The sequence below is a fragment of the Heterodontus francisci genome, chromosome 41 (genome assembly GCF_036365525.1).
Source record: "Heterodontus francisci isolate sHetFra1 chromosome 41, sHetFra1.hap1, whole genome shotgun sequence".
NCBI classification, from domain to species: Eukaryota; Metazoa; Chordata; class Chondrichthyes; order Heterodontiformes; family Heterodontidae; genus Heterodontus; species Heterodontus francisci.
This window is the reverse complement of record NC_090411.1, coordinates 32,631,946-32,650,227: the sequence shown is the minus strand read 5'-3', so window position 1 is coordinate 32,650,227 and position 18,282 is coordinate 32,631,946. Positions and strand designations below refer to the sequence as shown.

The 18,282-nt window shown below is 44.1% G+C and overlaps 1 protein-coding gene across 2 annotated transcripts in view; it reads left to right on the top strand.

Annotated features, from left to right (window-relative positions):
• LOC137353447 (voltage-gated potassium channel KCNC1-like) overlaps positions 1–18,282 on the top strand; it is a 110,442-nt gene that overhangs the window by 84,242 nt on the left and 7,918 nt on the right. Inside the window, exons 3-4 of one of the 2 annotated variants that reach the window (XM_068019746.1) lie at positions 1,031–1,913; positions 6,195–6,389. In XM_068019746.1, the coding sequence (XP_067875847.1) occupies positions 1,031–1,913; positions 6,195–6,389 (1,078 nt within the window). Of the gene's footprint in view, positions 1–1,030; positions 1,965–6,194; positions 6,390–18,282 lie in introns of both variants that reach the window. The other variant, XM_068019745.1, reaches the window with a different exon arrangement.

Sequence of the window (18,282 nt, the reverse complement as noted above, 5' to 3'; positions counted from 1 at the left end):
GGATAGCTCTATCAAAGAGCCAGCACAGACACGGTGGGTTGAGTGGCCTCCTTCTGTATTGTATCATTCTATGATTCTAGGAAGGTAGATATTAGCGGTAAGCTAGATAAAGTTTAAAATATCATTCCAGAGACTTGAGTACTTAATCCAGGCTATCACTCCCATTGCAGTACTGAGGGAGTGCTGCACTGTCTGAGGTGCCGTCTTTTGAATGAGACATTAAACCCCATTTGCTCTCTCAGCTGGAGGTAAAATATTCCACGGAATTGTTTAGAAGAGCAGGGGTGTACTTTCTGGTGCCTTGAGCCCATATTTATCCTCAACCAACATGGCCAAAAGTAATGACCTCGTTGCTGTTTGTGGGACCTTACTGTGCGCAAATTGGCTGCTGCGTTTCCTAAATTGCAACAGTAACTTCAAAAATACGATACAAATGCAACTTCTTTCCTTCTAATTGACGTCAGGATCTATAGAGGTCCCTGCCCCAGAGCAAGTATCTTTTATTCTGAGAGAAAGTGGACAACGCGATGGAGATGATTGCAATATACTTTGCCCTTGAGTTTTTAAAAAATCCAAGGTGATTTAAAACTTAGAGCAAAGAAGGTTAAGGGGAAAATTAATAGAGGTGCTCAGAATTATGAAGGGATTTGATGGAGTAGATAGGGAGAAATTGTTTCCACTGCGGAAGGGTTGGTAACCAGAAAGAGCAGGAAATTAATTGGATAGGTCTTGTAAAGAGCTAGCATAGGGAGGATGAACCAAATGGCCTTCGCTGCTGTATTGTTCTCTGGTTTTTGACCTGTGCAGTGGCCATAAAGGCAACAGGCCAGAGTAGAAACTGAACATCGTGAAATGTGCTCCAGATCCCAGATAACCTGTGAGCATCACCACCGAAAGCTCGCCATGTTTCTCACTATAGCGGGAAACCTAGCCCTATAATTGTTACCCAGAGGTCTATGTGTTCATTGTTACCAGGGTGATGTGTTGGTGTTTTTGTTTAACTTCTTTCTGTTTTTTTTCTGTTTTGCAGTATGTGGCATTTGCATCACTATTCTTCATCTTAATATCCATCACCACTTTTTGCCTTGAGACCCATGAAGCATTCAACCACCTGGTCAACAGGACTGAGACTGTCACCACAGGGAACGTTACTAATGTGGTAGAGGATGTGGAGATTGAGACTGAGGCGTTCCTCACCTATGTGGAGGGGATGTGCGTCATTTGGTTCACCTTTGAGTTCCTGATGCGCATCATGTTCTGTCCGGACAAGAAAGAGTTCATTAAGAACACCCTCAACATCATTGACTTTGTGGCCATTCTTCCTTTTTATCTGGAGGTTGGTCTGAGCGGACTGTCTTCCAAAGCCGCCAAGGATGTCTTGGGCTTCCTGCGTGTCGTGCGTTTCGTCCGAATCCTCCGCATCTTCAAGCTCACCCGCCATTTCATCGGGCTGAGGGTCCTAGGCCACACGCTGAGGGCGAGCACAAACGAGTTCCTCCTGCTGATCATTTTCCTGGCCCTTGGGGTTCTCATCTTTGCCACCATGATCTACTACGCTGAGAGGATAGGTGCTGACCCTGAAGACATAACGGGCAGCAGGCATACCAGCTTCAAAAACATCCCCATCGGCTTCTGGTGGGCAGTGGTCACCATGACAACCCTGGGCTACGGGGATATGTATCCAGAGACCTGGTCTGGGATGTTGGTGGGAGCTCTCTGTGCTTTGGCTGGTGTGTTGACCATTGCTATGCCTGTCCCTGTTATTGTCAATAACTTTGGCATGTACTATTCCTTGGCTATGGCCAAGCAGAAGTTACCAAAGAAGAAGAACAAGCACATCCCCCGAGCTCCCCAGCCGGGTTCTCCCAACTACTGCAAGCCTGACATCAAGTCCCCCCAGAGGAGTGCCCAAGGTGATTCCTGCCCTCTAGCTCAGGAGGAGATCATTGAAATAAACAGGGCAGGTAGGCCTTCCTCTGTGGACCCTAGGCTCAAACCGTATCAGAGCTCAGTTGAAATAGCAAATGGGCAAGATGTCCGGTGGTTCGGTGAACTTATCCATTGGGCTATCGGAGCCAAACAGACCCAGCTCAGTCTGTTGTTGGGTTAGCAGATCTGTGCCAGGGGAGAGGCAGGGGTGACTTCATTTAGCCTCGGCATCCCTGGGTAAGAGAAAGGGAAACCACACAGGGTTCCTGCTCCTGGTTGCTACTTGGTGACCCCTCTTGGAGGCTTCACGTGTCAGGAATTGGGATGAGGAAAGGATCAGGTCTGGTTTGGGTGCTCTGACATTGAATATCTTGTCACACATTGCCAAGAGCTTCCCATGAGCAATGGACACTTGGTCCAGAGTACTGGAGGATGACTGATGTTGCGCATGTCTTGTGCTTGGGCACATTGCTGGAGAGTGGTTGGTGTCTGAGGAAGGGTATCCGAGGGAGAGTTAGGAACAGAAGGCTGGACTAACAATCTCTGGAGATGCCAGAAATGGAAAACAGGGGGAATGTGTTTTTTTAAGCTTAGGACAAACTTCTGGTTAATAAACTCTCACATAAATTATTACTGGATGTTCAAATTCAGTGGGGGATAGTTTCATCCTGATGTGACAGTCACCCAGTAAACCAACATATGACTAAATGTTACTGTTATGAATAATAATGGCAGTGGTATCCTTTAACCTACTGAGTCCTGAGGATATAGCTATTGTCATAAAAGAGATCAGAAGAGCATTATAGACTGGACATTGCATTGCACAACTGTCTTTATGGACTGGATGGTGTGTTACACATTGGGTTCTGCATGGACTGGACAGTGAGTAACAAAAGGGTCTGTGACCTGATTGTAATTTTTGAAGAGGTGACTAAAGTGGTGGACAGGGGGATGTGTACGGATGTTATTTATATTGTCTTCCAGAAGACATTTGAGAAAGTCCCTTACAAGAGACTGTTAACTAAAGTTGAAGCTTATGGAATTGAAGGCAAATTACTGACCTGGTTGGGAAATTGGCCGAGTGGCAGGAGAGAGAGAGTAGAGATGCTGGGCAGGTACACGAATTTGCAAGATGTGACTAGTGGTGTCCTGCAAGGATCTGTGTTGAGGGGCTTCAACTATCCACTATATTTATTAATAACTTAGATGATGAGATAGAAAGCAATGTATCCAAGTTTGCCGATGAAACAAAATAGGCAGCATTGTAAACAGTGTAGATGGAAGAATGAAATTACAAAGAGATTGATTAAGTGAATGGGCAAAACAGTGGCAAATAGATTTCAGTGTAGGCAAATGTGAAGTCATCCACTTTCAACCTAAAAAGGATAGACCAGGGTACATTCTAAATTGAGAAAAGCTAGAAACAGTGAAGGTCCATGGAGACTTGGGGTCCAGCTACATAGATTATTAAAATGTCGTGAACAGATTTACCAGAATGATAACTGGACTCCAAGGGTTAAATGACGAGGCGAGATTACACAAACTAGGGTTGTGTTCCCTGAAATTTAGAAGATTAAGGCATAATTTGATCAAAGTTTTCAAAACATTAAGGGGACAAAATAGGGTAGATGGAGAGAAACTACTTACGCTGGTTGAGGAGTTCAGAACTGGGGGCATAGTCTAAAAATTAGAGCCAGACTTTTCAGGAGTGAAATTAGGAAACACTTCTGCACACAAAGGGTGGTAGAAGTTTGGAACTCTCTTCCACAAATGGCAATTGATGCTACATCAATTTTAAATCTGAGATTGATAGATTTTTGTTAACCAAAGATATTAAGGAATTTAGGGGAAATGTGCGCATATAGAGTTAGGTCATAGATCATCCATGATATTAAATGGAGGAACAGGCTTGTGGGGCTAAATAGCCTCCTCCTATTCCTATGTGCCGATAGTGGGAGGTGTATGGACTGGTCAGTACATTACAGAGGGGTCTGTACAAACTGGATAGAATGTTATAAAGGGTCTGTAAGCACTGGACAATGTGTTGTATGGGGGAAAGTTTATGGACTATGTTTAGATAGAGGATCTGGATCGGCGCAGGCTTGGAGGGCCGAAGGGCCTGTTCCTGTGCTGTAATTTTCTTTGTTCTTTGTTCTTTGACTAGGTAGTGTTTACCAGTGGGAGGAAGTAGACTGGACAGTGTGTTACAAAGGTGTATGTATGGACTGGATAATCTGTTACACAGAGGGGATGTGTATGCACAGAAGAGTGTGTTATACAGGGTGTTTGTATGGACTGGGCAATGTGTTACAAAGTGGAGCTGCATAGACTAGACAAAGTGTGAGGTGAGAAACGGTATCATAGTCATTGTGTTATGGCATTAGTAATTGAAAGGCTGGGTCTAATGACTCAGAGATATGAGTTCAAATCCTATCATGACAGCTGGGAAATTTGAATTAAAGTTTTAAAATTAAATCTGGAATAAAAAAACTAATCTCAGTAATGGAGACCATGAAACTACCGGACTGTAATAAAAACCCATCTGATTCACTGATGTTCTTTACGGAAGGAAATCTGCTGTTCTAACCCTGTTTGGCCTATATTTAACTCCAGAGCCACAGCAAAGTGGTTGACTCTTAACTGCCTTTTGAAGTAATCTAGCAAGTCAAGAAGGCAGCTCACCACCACCTTCTCCAGGGCAATTAGGAACGGGCAATAAATGCTGGCCTTGCCAGTGCTGCCCACATCCCGTGACTGAATTAAAAAAAAAAGCCCAAGGTGTCTGTATAGACAGAACAGTGTGTAAACCAACAGGTGGTGTATGGAATGGGCAATGTGTTAGACAGGGGAGGTGTAGAAACTGGCTATACTGTTGCACGGGGGGAGGTGTACGGATGAGACCGAAATTCTGTATGGAGTGGACAGAGGTGGAGCTGTATAGACTGAACTAAGACAAAATACTGCGTCAGCTGGAAATCTGAATTGAAAACAGAAAATGCTGGAAATACTCAGCAGGCCAGGCAGCATCTGTGGAGTGAGAAAGAGTTAACGTTTGAGGTCAGTGACCTTCAAGGAACTGGAAAAAGTTTGAGATGTAACAGGTTTTAAGCAAGTACAGAGGCAAGGAAAGGGGGAGGAGGATGATCAAAAGGAAAGGTCTGTGATAGGGTGGAAGGCAGGAGAGATTAAGTGACAAAAGGAGTGATGATGCAAGACAAAAGGGTTGGTAGTGGGACAAGTAAAGAAACAAAAGATGGGTCTCAAGCAAATGTAAATATGAAAAGCAGAATCATTACAAACAGCTGTTGTGCAAAACCAAAAGCAAAAGAGGGGCTGAGGTTTTGACGTGAAAATGTTGAACAATGTTTGATTATTTACAAAATTGCTCCCAAGAGTGGGATCATGCATTCTAAGGAAATTTCTCCTATTTCTCTATTGAATTTATTAGTAACTATCGTATATTATTGGTATACTTCCATATACAAGTGGAAATATTCTCTTCACAATCAATTTGTCCAACCCATTCATAATTTTAAAAAGCTCTCATTGCTTTTCTAATGAAAAAAGAGCTGTTGTGCTCAGTCCCACACCCATACCTTCTGTCTGTAGCCCTGTCCAACTCCCTTTGAGAATTATTTATGGAATCATCTCCCATCACCTTTACAGGACGAGCGTTCCAGATCCCAACAACTCATTTCCCCTCTAGACCTTTTACCAATGTTTTTAAATCTATGACCTCTGGTTATTGACCCACGCACCAGAGGGAATAATATTTCTCTATTTACTCTGTCAAAACCTCTCATCGTCTTGAAAACCTCTAAGTCTCATCTTAACTTTCTCTGTCCCAAGGAGAATAGCCCTAAATTTTCCAACCTTTCCTCAAAACTGAAGTCGTTCATCCCTATCATTGCTGGTAAGCCTCCTCTGGACCCTTTCTAAGGTCTTTACATCTTCCCTGAAGTGTGGTGCCCAGAATTGCCCACAATACTCCAGCTGAGGCCCAATCAGTGATTTATATAGTCTGAGCATGATCTCTGATTTTATATTCTATGCCTATATTTATAAACCTAAGAAACCCATATGCTTTTGAAAATGCCTTATCAAGTTTCCCTGCCATATTTAACGAATTGTGTATATGGACACCAAGGTCTCTCTACCTATCTACAGTTTGCTCAGCACATCTACTGTCATGCTTTGAGGGAGTTCTTGGTGACTCTTAACAAGTAATACTTGTGTGTGTGTTTCCTTTTTTGTCTGTGTGCAAGATCCCAAGCAAAATGGGGACGCTGCCAATGCTGCTTTGGCCAACGAGGATTGTCCAACCATTGACCAAGCCCTGTCACCAGAGGAGAACCAGCCTGTCACGCCCGGAGGAAGGGAGAAGTATGCCCGGGATCGAGCCTGCTTCCTGCTGACCACCGGAGACTTTGAGCACTCTCCTGACGGAAGTATCCGCAAAGGTACCACATGATGTTCCCCGAGCCCAAACAGAAAAGGGATACAAGCAGGTGCATAGTCTGAATACAGATCAGTGGGAGGGGAGCGGGCGGGGGAATGTAATGGTGTCCTTTGGTTAACCTTTTTGGGGTCCTTGAGGTGATCCACAGTGGGCAGGAGGGGGTTCTTAGTCAGTTAGATTTGTCTCTCAGCGGAGCAGTCTTCTCAAGGGTAGTAGTGTTTATGCTTATTGGACTAATAATTCAGAGTGCGGAAACTCAAAATCTAGCCCCCCCTCAAATTTGAATTGGATTTTGGAAAGAAAAGTCTGGAAATTAAAATCTGATCTCTGTAAAGGTGACTGCGAAACTTTTGGATTGTCATTAAAAACCGAACTCGTTCACTCCCATCCCTTTAGGGAAGGAAACCTGCTGTCTTTACTCAGGTCTGGGCCTATACGTGACTCCAGTCCCAGAACGAAGATGGTTGACTCTTAACTGTCCCTCTGAAGTGGCACACTACTCACCTGGATGGGCAACTAGGGATGGGCAGCAAGTGTAGGCCCACGTCCCAAGAATCAATAACAAGAAAGAACAGATGATGAGTATTACAAAGACTGAGGGATGGCCTAACTTTTGAGAAAACCTCATCACCAACAGTGACGTCATTCTTTTTTATTGCGTTACTCTGTCTCCGTTTGTTAACTACGATGCAGGCTTTGATTGTTTCTTGTTAACTCTGCTCTCACTCAGCTAAGCTAGCCAGGTTACTATGACAGCCGCTCGTTTTGCTAGAGGATTGTGGGAAATGTCTACCTCCCTTGTTCCTTTAGCCCATTTTCTCTTGAAGATATTGATGCATGTTGGGGCACAGTCACACAGGATCCTTCAACACCTCATCCAGGTCACATGTCAGATCTGGCTATTCTATTTTTGGGGCGTCATGGTGCAACCCAATGTTATCCTTTGAAACAGACACATATAGTTACGACTGAGGCGGGAGGAGTGCACTGTTTATTCTAGTTCCACTTCTGCATGGCTCACAACATATATTTAAAGTCTTCCCTGCTTATTGATACAGTCAATCATAGACTCTATTTTTATCCCAGAATAAAACACACCAACTAGGTTACTTTAATAAACAACAAAATTATCAGTTTATTATAAAACAAGTCTTAACCAGTAATGAAGTAAAGCATAAACACACAGATTGAACTATTAAAGTTCCCTTTTTACCTTAGACCCTCACACTCACTCACACACACACACACATACCTGTTAACCGGAAAAATAAAGGGATTTTTGTTTTTAGAGCTCTATTACAGACAAAAAAAACCACTTGGGCTGAATACTTGAAACGCCATAACATACAAGGCTACAGGCCAAGTGTGGGGAAATGGGATTAGTTAGGATGGGTGCTTGATGGTCGGCGCAGGCGCGTTGGGCCGAAGGGCCTGTTTCTGTGCTGTAACTCTATGACTCTATGACCCTATGAATACTTGCTCATTCTTGAAGAAATAGCCGATGAGATATGTTGTGTTCCAAATCTGGCATACAGTCTGGCCTCTGAGTACACGTCGATGGGTCACTGGGATCTTTTAGAACAGTTCTTTTCTGGCGTTGAGACTTAATTAGCACGCTTTTCTTCAAAGACAGGAGGTGAGATGAGTTGACACAGTGGACTTCTCAGGATCTTTTAGAGAGGTGCTGGAAAGCTGAGCTGGGTTGTGGTCTTCTCTCCTTCTTTGGGAATTCTCTTCTCTCCTTGGAAGTTCTCTTTTTTGTACAGTTCAACCCCAACTCAAAACAATTCAAAAGCAAAACTGACAACAGGAGGTCAACCTTTTGACCTCCATCAATCTTGAGCTGTCACTCCTTTGTAAACAACTTCTCCAGGTGTCCAAAGTTCTCTGTTGTTTACTGAGCTGGAAGTCAGGTGGTTTCTCGGAAAGGCTTGTAGTTGCTGACAGTCAGGTGGTTTCCCAGAAAGGCTTGTTTTCCACACAAGATCTCCCAGTTCCCCTTTTAAAAAACATTTCCAAGGACTGTTCTTCAAAGTCAAGTGGCCTTTACATGACCCCCTTTGAAAACCCCAAAGTTTAACATTTCTTCAATCTTTCAAAAATGAATCCTCAAAAATATATTTAACAAAACACAGAAGCACTTTTGTAACAATATGGCCTCACACACACACACACACACACACATATATATATGCAGACATGCACATACACACAGTCTCACACATGCAGGCATGCATATACACAGTCTTAAACTCACTCGCATGCACACACTCCTGCGCGCACATACAGTCTCACAAACATGCATATACACACATACACAGTCTCACACACACATGCATACGTACATATATTCTCACAGTCTCACACATTCAGACACTATTTGTGAACAGCGACCGGTTAGACTGACACCCCCTTGCCTGGGGAATTGAGGCAAGTTTGTAGAACCCGCAGTGCCAGTCTGGCTGAGATCTGAACAGATGGTTCAACTGCAGCAGCTGGCGTTTGGAGGAGGCCCACAGCTTTTGTTGGACACTTGAGACCATCCATCCTGGTGTGAGTGACAGGATGTGCCCACTCCGCTGCTAAACCCTCTGGGAGTCTGTCCGGATCAAGAGGAGAGGCCACCTCAGGCCTCGGCCTTCCTGGGGAGGCTGAGACTCCCAGCAGAAGGCTAGCCCCCTCTTAGCTGGGGAAATAGTTGCTGATCCCATCCTTCCCCACCCACTAACACGAGAAACAAAACTTCCCCCCCCCCCCCGCTGGAAGATTCTGGAATAATCTTTTAGAAATATTAAATCTTTTGGGGAGGATCCAGGCCCCCGTCCAGGCTTGAAGCCCCAAACTGGGATTTCACTGTTAGGCTTTGAATGTTGGATCTCCAGTCCTGGCCCTCCCTGCTGTAGCTAAGTGCCCCTATCCCACTGCCTCCTAAACCATTGATCATGTTTGGTCCAACTGAAACTCCCGAGCAAGGCCAGAATTCTGTATAACTTTACCTGGACCTAATTTTTGTCTTTTCTGCCAGACTCTTGCCAGAGATATGGCCGAACTAGGCCGGAACCACATGCAATTACCAGGGGACACAGATTTAAGGTGATTGGTAGAAGGATTAGAGGAGACATAAGGAAAAACTTTTTCATCCAGAGGGTGGTGGATGTCTGGAATTTGCTGCCAGGAATGGTGGTGGAGGCAGAAACCCTCAATTCTTTTAAAAGGTACCTGGATGTGTACCTGAAGTGCTGCAACCCGCAAGGCTAAGGACCAGGTGCTGGAAGGTGGGATTAGATTGGGTGGCTACGGCCACGATGGGCTGAATGGCCTCCTTCTGTGCTGTAATTGTTCAATGGTTCTATGGTGAATTTCCAGCCCCCACTTCCTCCAGTCCCCTAATGTAACTGTTGCCATGGGAAACAGGGGTAAAGGTATTTTTTGAAGAGAATGCCTAGATCCCCGATGTTATCAACAAGAGGATAATGAATGAGTGCAGTGAGCTTCTGGTCGGAAAGACTGACCTCCTGGAGAAGGGAGTTGCCCCGCAGTGCGTCACTCCCAGATCCGCAATTTTCCAGTGTGCACTTGCCTCCGGGATTGGGATTGGCATCTTGCTCAATCTCGGTCACTCCACCCTCCGACTATTACTTAAAAAAACAGAAGCAAAGGTCCAGTTCATACAGGAAGTTTTTGAAGGCCCAGCTTCCTCTCCACCAACCTCCAAACCCCCACTTTGAGCTATGCCTTTCTCTATCAATTGTCGACCAGTGCTATAACTCGAGGCCAAAACTACTGGGGCTCCTGGTTGCCTCCAGTTGAAAAGCTTTCTGCTATCGAAACCTGAACTTGGGCCTTTACTATAATATCACTCAAATTCAGCATCCGCGATCCCTGATCTCAGAAACAAAGTTACAATTGGCAATTGCTACGGAACTGAAATTAATATGCAATTTCTTAAAATAAGATTAGCAGAATCTTATTAGTTAATCTAACCCTCAGATACTCGCCTAGACCTTGTTTGAAGGATAGTGAAGTACTTGAATTTTTTTCAAAGCCTAACAGTGAAATCCCAGACTTCCGGACAGGGAAGGATTTCAAACATTATACCAATAAATAAATTATAAAGGATGTTGTTAAGACTATTAATGGCAACCAGGGAACTTGGGTAAGTGATTGAGATTCACTCTGGGGTCATCACAGAGAAACTTTATGGAGGTTAAATCAGCCAAAGATGGGCAAGAAAGGTAGAGACTATCAGCACGTGAGCTGGAAGGCTTTTTTCACCCTCTCCATGCCCTGCCCCCCTTCACAAAATCCTTTACATCTTCTGGTTTTCTATGAGTTCCATCTGTTCCGTTTCTCGGATTCGGAGGGGGGAGGAGGGACAGAGGGAGGGGAAAGGGAAGACTGAGTGTCCGTCTGCCTAATAATGTAAAGAAAGTATATGAACAAGAAATGTTTTGAAGAGCAGAGATGGTGATAGTCAATTGGCAAACAAATGGCATGTATAGTAGAATATTTCTTAGCAGAATACGGAGGTGAAACTAGGCTCACTTGCTGAGCAGGGTTCTGAGGTCTCATCAACTTAATGGCATCACATCATGAGCCAACATTCCTTATCATTGGATTGCTAATGATACCAGAAAGCTTAACTCTTCCCTGGGAGGGCATAACATCTGGCCACCACTCACCCTCTGGTTCGAGTATCGATCTTGACTGGCATCTAAACTTGACTTTCTCAGGGTAGGGAAGGGAAGCCTGCTCAATCTAGAGGGGCTGTTTGTTAGGAGATGAGGGGAGTAAGAAAAGGGAGGGTTAAACCTAACAGGCAGAAAGGAAAATTATTCTATCATCACCTTGGGGTGAGTATGTTGAACAAGGCTGCTGTTAGCGTCTCTAGAGTAGTCCGTTCATTGGGTAGCCTTTGAATTATATCTTCTAACTTGGGAGAGGAGGGATGGGAATGGGGGGAAATAAACCCTATGACTCTCAGCAGAAGCTTCCACTCACAAAATAAGGGAGCCCTGCAATGCATTCCCTTATTGCCATTAAATCTGGACATACGTTGGCACCAATACATGGGGTTAGCATGGAGCGTACCTGAGTGTGTTTGTACATGGGTGCCTCTGTGCATGTTTGTGTGCGTGAGCCACCTGTATAACCAGATAGCTAGCCCTAGCCAATTAGTGCAGTGGATGAACCATGTAATACCCATTGATCAAGATGTTCCTGGCATCGGGCCCAGGCTACAATGCCCTGTCTGATCTCAGCTAGGGCTGCAGTTGGGAACGCTGCAGATGGTTTCAAATCCTAGGGATGAAAATCAGTCAGAGTTCCTGCTTCCAAGCACTGTCCAGTGCCCTGCTGGAAAGTGCGTCAGTGTGAGGACAGGATTGGGCTTCACTATGATGCCTGCCATGGTCAACCAGCCAGCTCCAACACTCACCATATAGGCTATCAATGACGAATGGCTCACTTAGTTGCGTTCCGAAGCTATGTAATGGGAGACCATTTTCCCGCTTTTTTCACGTGTTCTTTGATATATTCCCCCCATCACCCCCACTTCCATCCCCAGCCCTATTTTCTCCCCTCCTTCCCTGAAGGCACTGACCCTCTCTAAGATACATACAAACACTGATGGATAGGTTTCACCATGACGACGTATATGTGTATATATTCCCTGCCCCACCAGATTGTCATGTGACCTCCCGGAAGAGGTGCAAATTCAAATAAAAATGGAGCCCAATTACATATTACAGACACAGCATTTGCAGCACAGAAACAGGCCATTCGGCCCAACTGGTCCATGCTGGTGTTTATGCTCCACACGAGCCTCCTCCCACCCTACTTCATCTCACCTTACCAACATATCCTTCTATTCCATTCTTCCTCATGTGTTTATCTAGCTTCCCCTTAAATAAAAACAGATAATGCTAGAAACACTCAACAGGTCTGGAAGCATCTCCGGAGAGAGAATCAGAGTTAACGTTTGAGGTCTGTGACCTTTCATCATTGCCCTTATGTGCATTTGTACTATTATCTTCAACTACTCCATGTGGTAGCAAGTTCCACATTCTCACCACTCTCTGGGTAAAGAAATTTCTCCTGAATTCCCTTTTGGATTTATTAGTGACTATCTTATATTTATAGCCACAAGAAATGTTGGAAATACTCAGTAGGTCTGGCAGCATCTGTGGAAAGCGAAGCAGAGTTAATGTTTCAGGTCAGTGACCCTTCTTCAGAACTGGCAAGTTTTAGAAATATAAAAGGTTTTAATCAAGTAAAGCGGGGTTGGGGCAAGAGATAACAAAAGAGAAGGTGTTGATAGGACAAGGTCACAGAGAATAACTGACCAGAAGGTCATGGAGCAAAGGCAAACGGTATGTTAATGGTGTGCTGAAAGACAAAGCCTTAGCACAGAGAGGGTGCTAATTGACAGAAAAATGAACAGCCCTGGCCCCAAGCACAAACATGAAAAAAACAGTGGGTGGGCACAGTAGAAACAAACTAAGCAAACTAAAATAAAATAACCAAATAAAAATAAAAAAAAGATGCTGCAAGACCTGCTGAGTATTTCCAGCATTTCTTATTTTTATTTCAGATTTCCAGCAGCTGCAGTATTTTGCTTTTATTATATTTATAGCCCCTGGTTCTAGTTGCGTGCACAAGTGGAAACATCTTCTCAATGTGTACCCTTTCAAACCCTTTCATAATTTTAAAGACCTTTATCAGATCATCACCTCTTCGTCAGCATTCTTCTCTCCAACCCCCTGCGTCAATTGAAACCAGACCAGAGACCATTCTGTCCCTGACCAATGTTATACCTTTTGAATGAGGTGATTTCCCTCCCCAACCCTCAACTCCCACCCCCTTGCCAGTAACAGGTCCAGCTCTTGCTTGAAGGAATTCAGAGAGTCACCATTCACTGCATGGGCAGACGATCTGTTCCCTAGGTCAGCTATTCTCTAGGAAAAGAGCTACCTCCTGACATCTAACCTAGATCTGGCCTAAGAACATAAGAAATAGGAGCAGGAGGAGGCCATTCAGCCCCTCGTGCCTGCTGCACCATTCAATAAGATCATGGCTCATCTGATCTTGTCCTCAACTCCACTTTCCTCCCTGCCCTTCATAACCCAGCCTTGAATATATTCAATGATCCAGCCACCCGAACTCTCTGGGGTAGAGAATTCCAGAGATTCACAACCATCTGAGAGAAGAAATTCCTCCTCATCTTTGTCTTAAATGGGTGCCCCTTATTTCTAGATTCCTCCAACCGGGGAAACATCCTCGCAGCATCTACCTGTCAAGCCCCTTCAGAATCTTATATGTTTCAATGTGATCACCTCTCATTCTTCTAAACTCCAATGAGTATGGGCCCAACCTGCTCAACCTTTCCTCATAAGACAACCCCTTCATCCCAAGAATCAACCTTACATAACTTGAGAGTGTGACCCCTCTGGTAATCTCTACCCTATTTTCTTGAAGCAAACATTTTACACAAACACAATGTCTACCTTTCATTATCTTATAGGCCTCATTCACCCTTCAAGAACACAAGAAATAGGAGCAGAAGTAGACCATATGGCCCATCGATCCTTCTCCGCCATTCAATACGATCATGGCTGATTTTGGACTTCAATTCCACTTTCCTGCCCACTCCCCATATCCCTTGATTTCCTACGAGACCAAAAATCTCTCTATCCCAGCCTTAAATGTATTCAATGATGGAGCATCCACAACCCTCTGGGGTAGAGAATTCCAAAGATTCACAGCCCTTTGAGTGTAATATTTTCTCCTCATCTTCAGTCTATACTTTTCTAAAGTGTAGAGTCGCAACTCTTTGAGACTATCTGTGTTACTAAGATGTTTTGAACTGGGAGTTAGCCTGGAGTATTTCCTCTGCAATCAAAACTGGATGCAATATTCTAATGGAGGCCTTACCAAGGTTACTGCCAACTTCTGGAACCTCACCCAAGTAGTTATTTTTAACATATGACCCTTACACAGTGAGTGTCAGCAGGCTATTTGACTATGTAGGGCATTGCAGCCATCACAAATGATCCTGTTTTCACTTGACCTCAGGAATGGTTGATTATTCTATTGTTACCCAAAGGAGATGTGAAGCCAGTTTCAGCATCTCTGCCTGTTGTATGATCTCAGCACAGACCAGGGATACATCTCTTTCATTAAATTAATATTTCTTTGACAAATCAATGATTTGTGACTTATAAATTTTTAATGCTGGAAGGTTGTAGGGGTGGGGGAGGGGGAGCATATGATGTCACGCCATCAGCCAACCTGCTTCCAATTGGTTTGGTAATTGGCCAATTAAGATGAATACCCAGTATCGCCTAAGCTGAGGCAAGATCTCATTTATTTGAAGAAATTAGAATTAAAATTAAAATTTGAATTAATTATTATGACCCATATAAATTTTTAGTGGGTATTATAGTTCCGAAGGCTGCAAGGATGGGATTCGGGCTGGTATTCTGGGCCGGGGGAACGGTTTTCTGTAGAACCCATAGGGTAGTTGACCCAAAAACAAAAAGTGCTGGAAAAACTCAGCAGGTCTGGCAGCGTCTGTGGAGAGGGCAGCAAAGTTAACGTTTCAGGTCGGTGACCTTTCATCAGCACTGGCAAAGGTTAGAAAAGAATTAGGTTTTAAGCAAGTGAAGGGGAGGGGGATGGGGGAGACAACAAAGGGGGAAGGTGTTTGATAGGGCAGAGGGTGATTAAATAACAAAGCTGTCCTGGGACAAAGGCAAAGTGTGTGTTAATGCTTGTGGTGAAAGACAAAGCATTAGTCCAGAGAGAGACTGTTAATAGTGGAATAATGAGCAGCTCTGACTACATGAAAAGCAGGCACATGGTTAAAAATAAAATATTGAAAAAAGACCAGTCATGCTCTGAAGTTATTGAATTCAATGTTCAGTCCACAAGGCTGTAGAGTGCCTAATCGAAAGATCAGGTGCTGCTCCTCGAGCTTGCTTAAGGTGGATACTATGGGTGCCTGAATATCATTCATTCCCCAAATGGCAGTGGACGCATTCCAGGCATCCTTGGAGAGTGGGGCGTCGTCCTGAGATATTGGACCTTGTCGCCTCCCAGAAAAGCGGGTACAACGAGGTCCAATTTCGCTTCCAGTTCTTTTAGGATAGGAAGAAGGTGGAGGTGAAAACTGGCAGAAACAGTCAGACACAGAAAATGTCCCCCCCCCCCCCCCCCACCGCAAACCCCCATACATTTAAGTATCGGAACCCACAGAATGTAGCAGAATCTGTTCATAAGGGGTTAACTTCACAAGGCTCCTCTGTCAGTGGCTGGCCTCATAAGTGGTGAGTGCAGCTTTGGCGCTCTGGGCCTTTGTGCGACATCACTATCTTCGACACACGCTGGCATCTAGTGAATATCTGGTGAGCTGTCACAATGCCTCGTGGAATGAACTCTGCTCACAGTGAAAGGATTTCATTGTCCCAGTTCCCTTACTGTGCAGCTGAATGAAATGGCAGTCCTTTTAGATTGAAATTATAGCGACACGTGGGAGCCCTTGCTCTTTATACCAGGCAGGGGAGAATGACTCCTTATCATTAGAAATTGATATCACTCGTCATAAATAATTAAGTGTCTGCTTTTAGCATTGAATGAATTTCTTCAATATAAAAGTGTTTATTCCAGTTCATCTGCAGGAAACTCCGACTCTCAGGTGAAGTCCCAGATTAGTTTTGCATTACAATGCTGAGTTGTGTAATTCAGTGAGATTGACTCTTTCCTACAACACGATCTGAATGTGTTGCTTTTCTCCCCAGTCTATCAGTTCACTCAGTCAACCAGCTCCATTAATGATGCTATTACAAGCTCTCATGCACTCACTGGATTGTGATAGTTTGAAAAAGCAGGATGATTTAAAACCAACAATTCATATTGTACTCTCAGAAATCAGATTGTGCTAAGGTATGTACTGCCATTGGACGTATAGTGGCTATGGTAGGGATATGAAAATGCAGCAGTTATGTTACTGGATTAGTAGAATCAGTGAACGGTTACAGCACAGAAGATGGACATTTGGCCTGTCTAGCCCAAGCCAACTCTCTGCAAGACCGATTTAGCTAGTCCCGCTCCCCCACCCTTTTCCCCGTAGCCCTGCAGTTTATTTTCCCTTCAGGTAATTAACCGATTTCCTTTTGAAAGCCACGATTGAACCTGCCTCCACCACACTCTCAGGCAGTGCATTCCAGATCCTAACCGCTCACTGCGTAAAAATGTTTTTCCTCATGTCGCCATTGCGTCGTTTGCCATGGACTTTAAATCGGTGTCCTCTGGTTCTCGACCCTCCCGCCAATGGGAACAGTTTCCCTCTATCTACTCTGTACAGACCCCTCGTTATTCGCTAGTAATCTAACAGGCCTGCACTAATAATCCAGAGAGTTCCAAACCTATTTCCAGGACAGTTTGCAAATTTGAAGAGTTTGTTTAAAAACGCAAGGAAATAAAAAATTTGATATCAGTAAAAGTGATCATGAAGTTGTTGAAGTTTCGTTAAACACCCAACTGGTTCACTAATGCACCTTCGTGAAGGAAACCTTACCTGGTCTAGGGCTATATGTGACTCCAGTCCCACACCAAGGTGGTTGACTCTTCACTGCCCTCTGAACTGGCACAGTAAGCCACTCAAAAACTGTATAGACTGCAGCGGTCAAGAGGAAAACTCACCAGCACCTTTTCAGGCAGCTCAGACTGTCCTTGTTATCAAAGATTAGGGAATGTTCAGTGTCCAATCTGTACCACAGCCTACTCAATATAAACAGGGAAATATATTTTTTTAAAGCGGCTTTGCAAGCTAGCAACAAATATTTAATTTCTAATAATAATTGAATCCCTTTATCAAATAACTTCCCTTATGACTTTCTTGTCAAGTACAATATGTGATCAGAGATTGTAAGGTCACATGATTTCATCATTGGTACAGCTGACTGAGTTCGGGAGTGGTCTATAAGGGGCCATTTTGAAAGGCCAGGGTTCCAGTAATGGAGTCTCGAACGACAGGAAGGTGGATTGGAAAAATGGGGGCAGAAGGCAGTGGTTCCGGTCTCAGAAATCAATGAAGTGTAAGTTAGGAGCACCGGATTTCTCGATCAGAAAACCCATTCCGAGATTTATCCCTCGATTGGAAAGGCTGTAAGAAATAAGGGGGAAAAATTCCCACTTCCAGATTGGGGTTCCTATCGGACCCAGAAAATCTGGGTGTGCTATGGCAGGCTTCCCACATTCCCCACTCCCTCCCCCAACTCCACATCCCAATATCTACCAAGTAAAGCCGACCAACACTTCCCAGTTGAGACTCCCACTCTCTGTAGGTAGCAGACCGTCCATTGATTGATAGTTTCCATATTTTGGCTATTTGCTCAGCTGATATGGGTTTTACTTGAAAAGGGGTAGAGCTGATTTCCACCACTTTTCGCCATTCAATGCAGCAGTGTTAAAAAGTCTTTGTATTTATGTTTAGTAAATTGCCGTTTGGTAGTACAGAACTTGAGTATTGCTGAAAATATGGAGACTCATCAGGACAATTCGCAAGAATACCAATGTAAGGGAAGCACAAATTTATACTGTATGAGAAGAGAGTGCCGATTGGTTGGCAAGTGGACTCTGATTGGTAGAGGCGTTGCTGTGGAGAATGCACCAGTTTATGGTGACTGACAGTTAACCGCCAAGCTTTGTTTGAAATTTAAACCGGGCAGCTTGACTGTGATTGGTCAAGGCAATGCCTTGATATTGGTATTATTGCAAATTGTCCTGATGAGTGCAGGTTGAAAATTGTCGACAAAATGTCTCTTTTCAGCAAAAATCAAGTTCTGTACTACCAAATTACTATTTTTACACTCAAGTTTGGTAAATTATTAAAC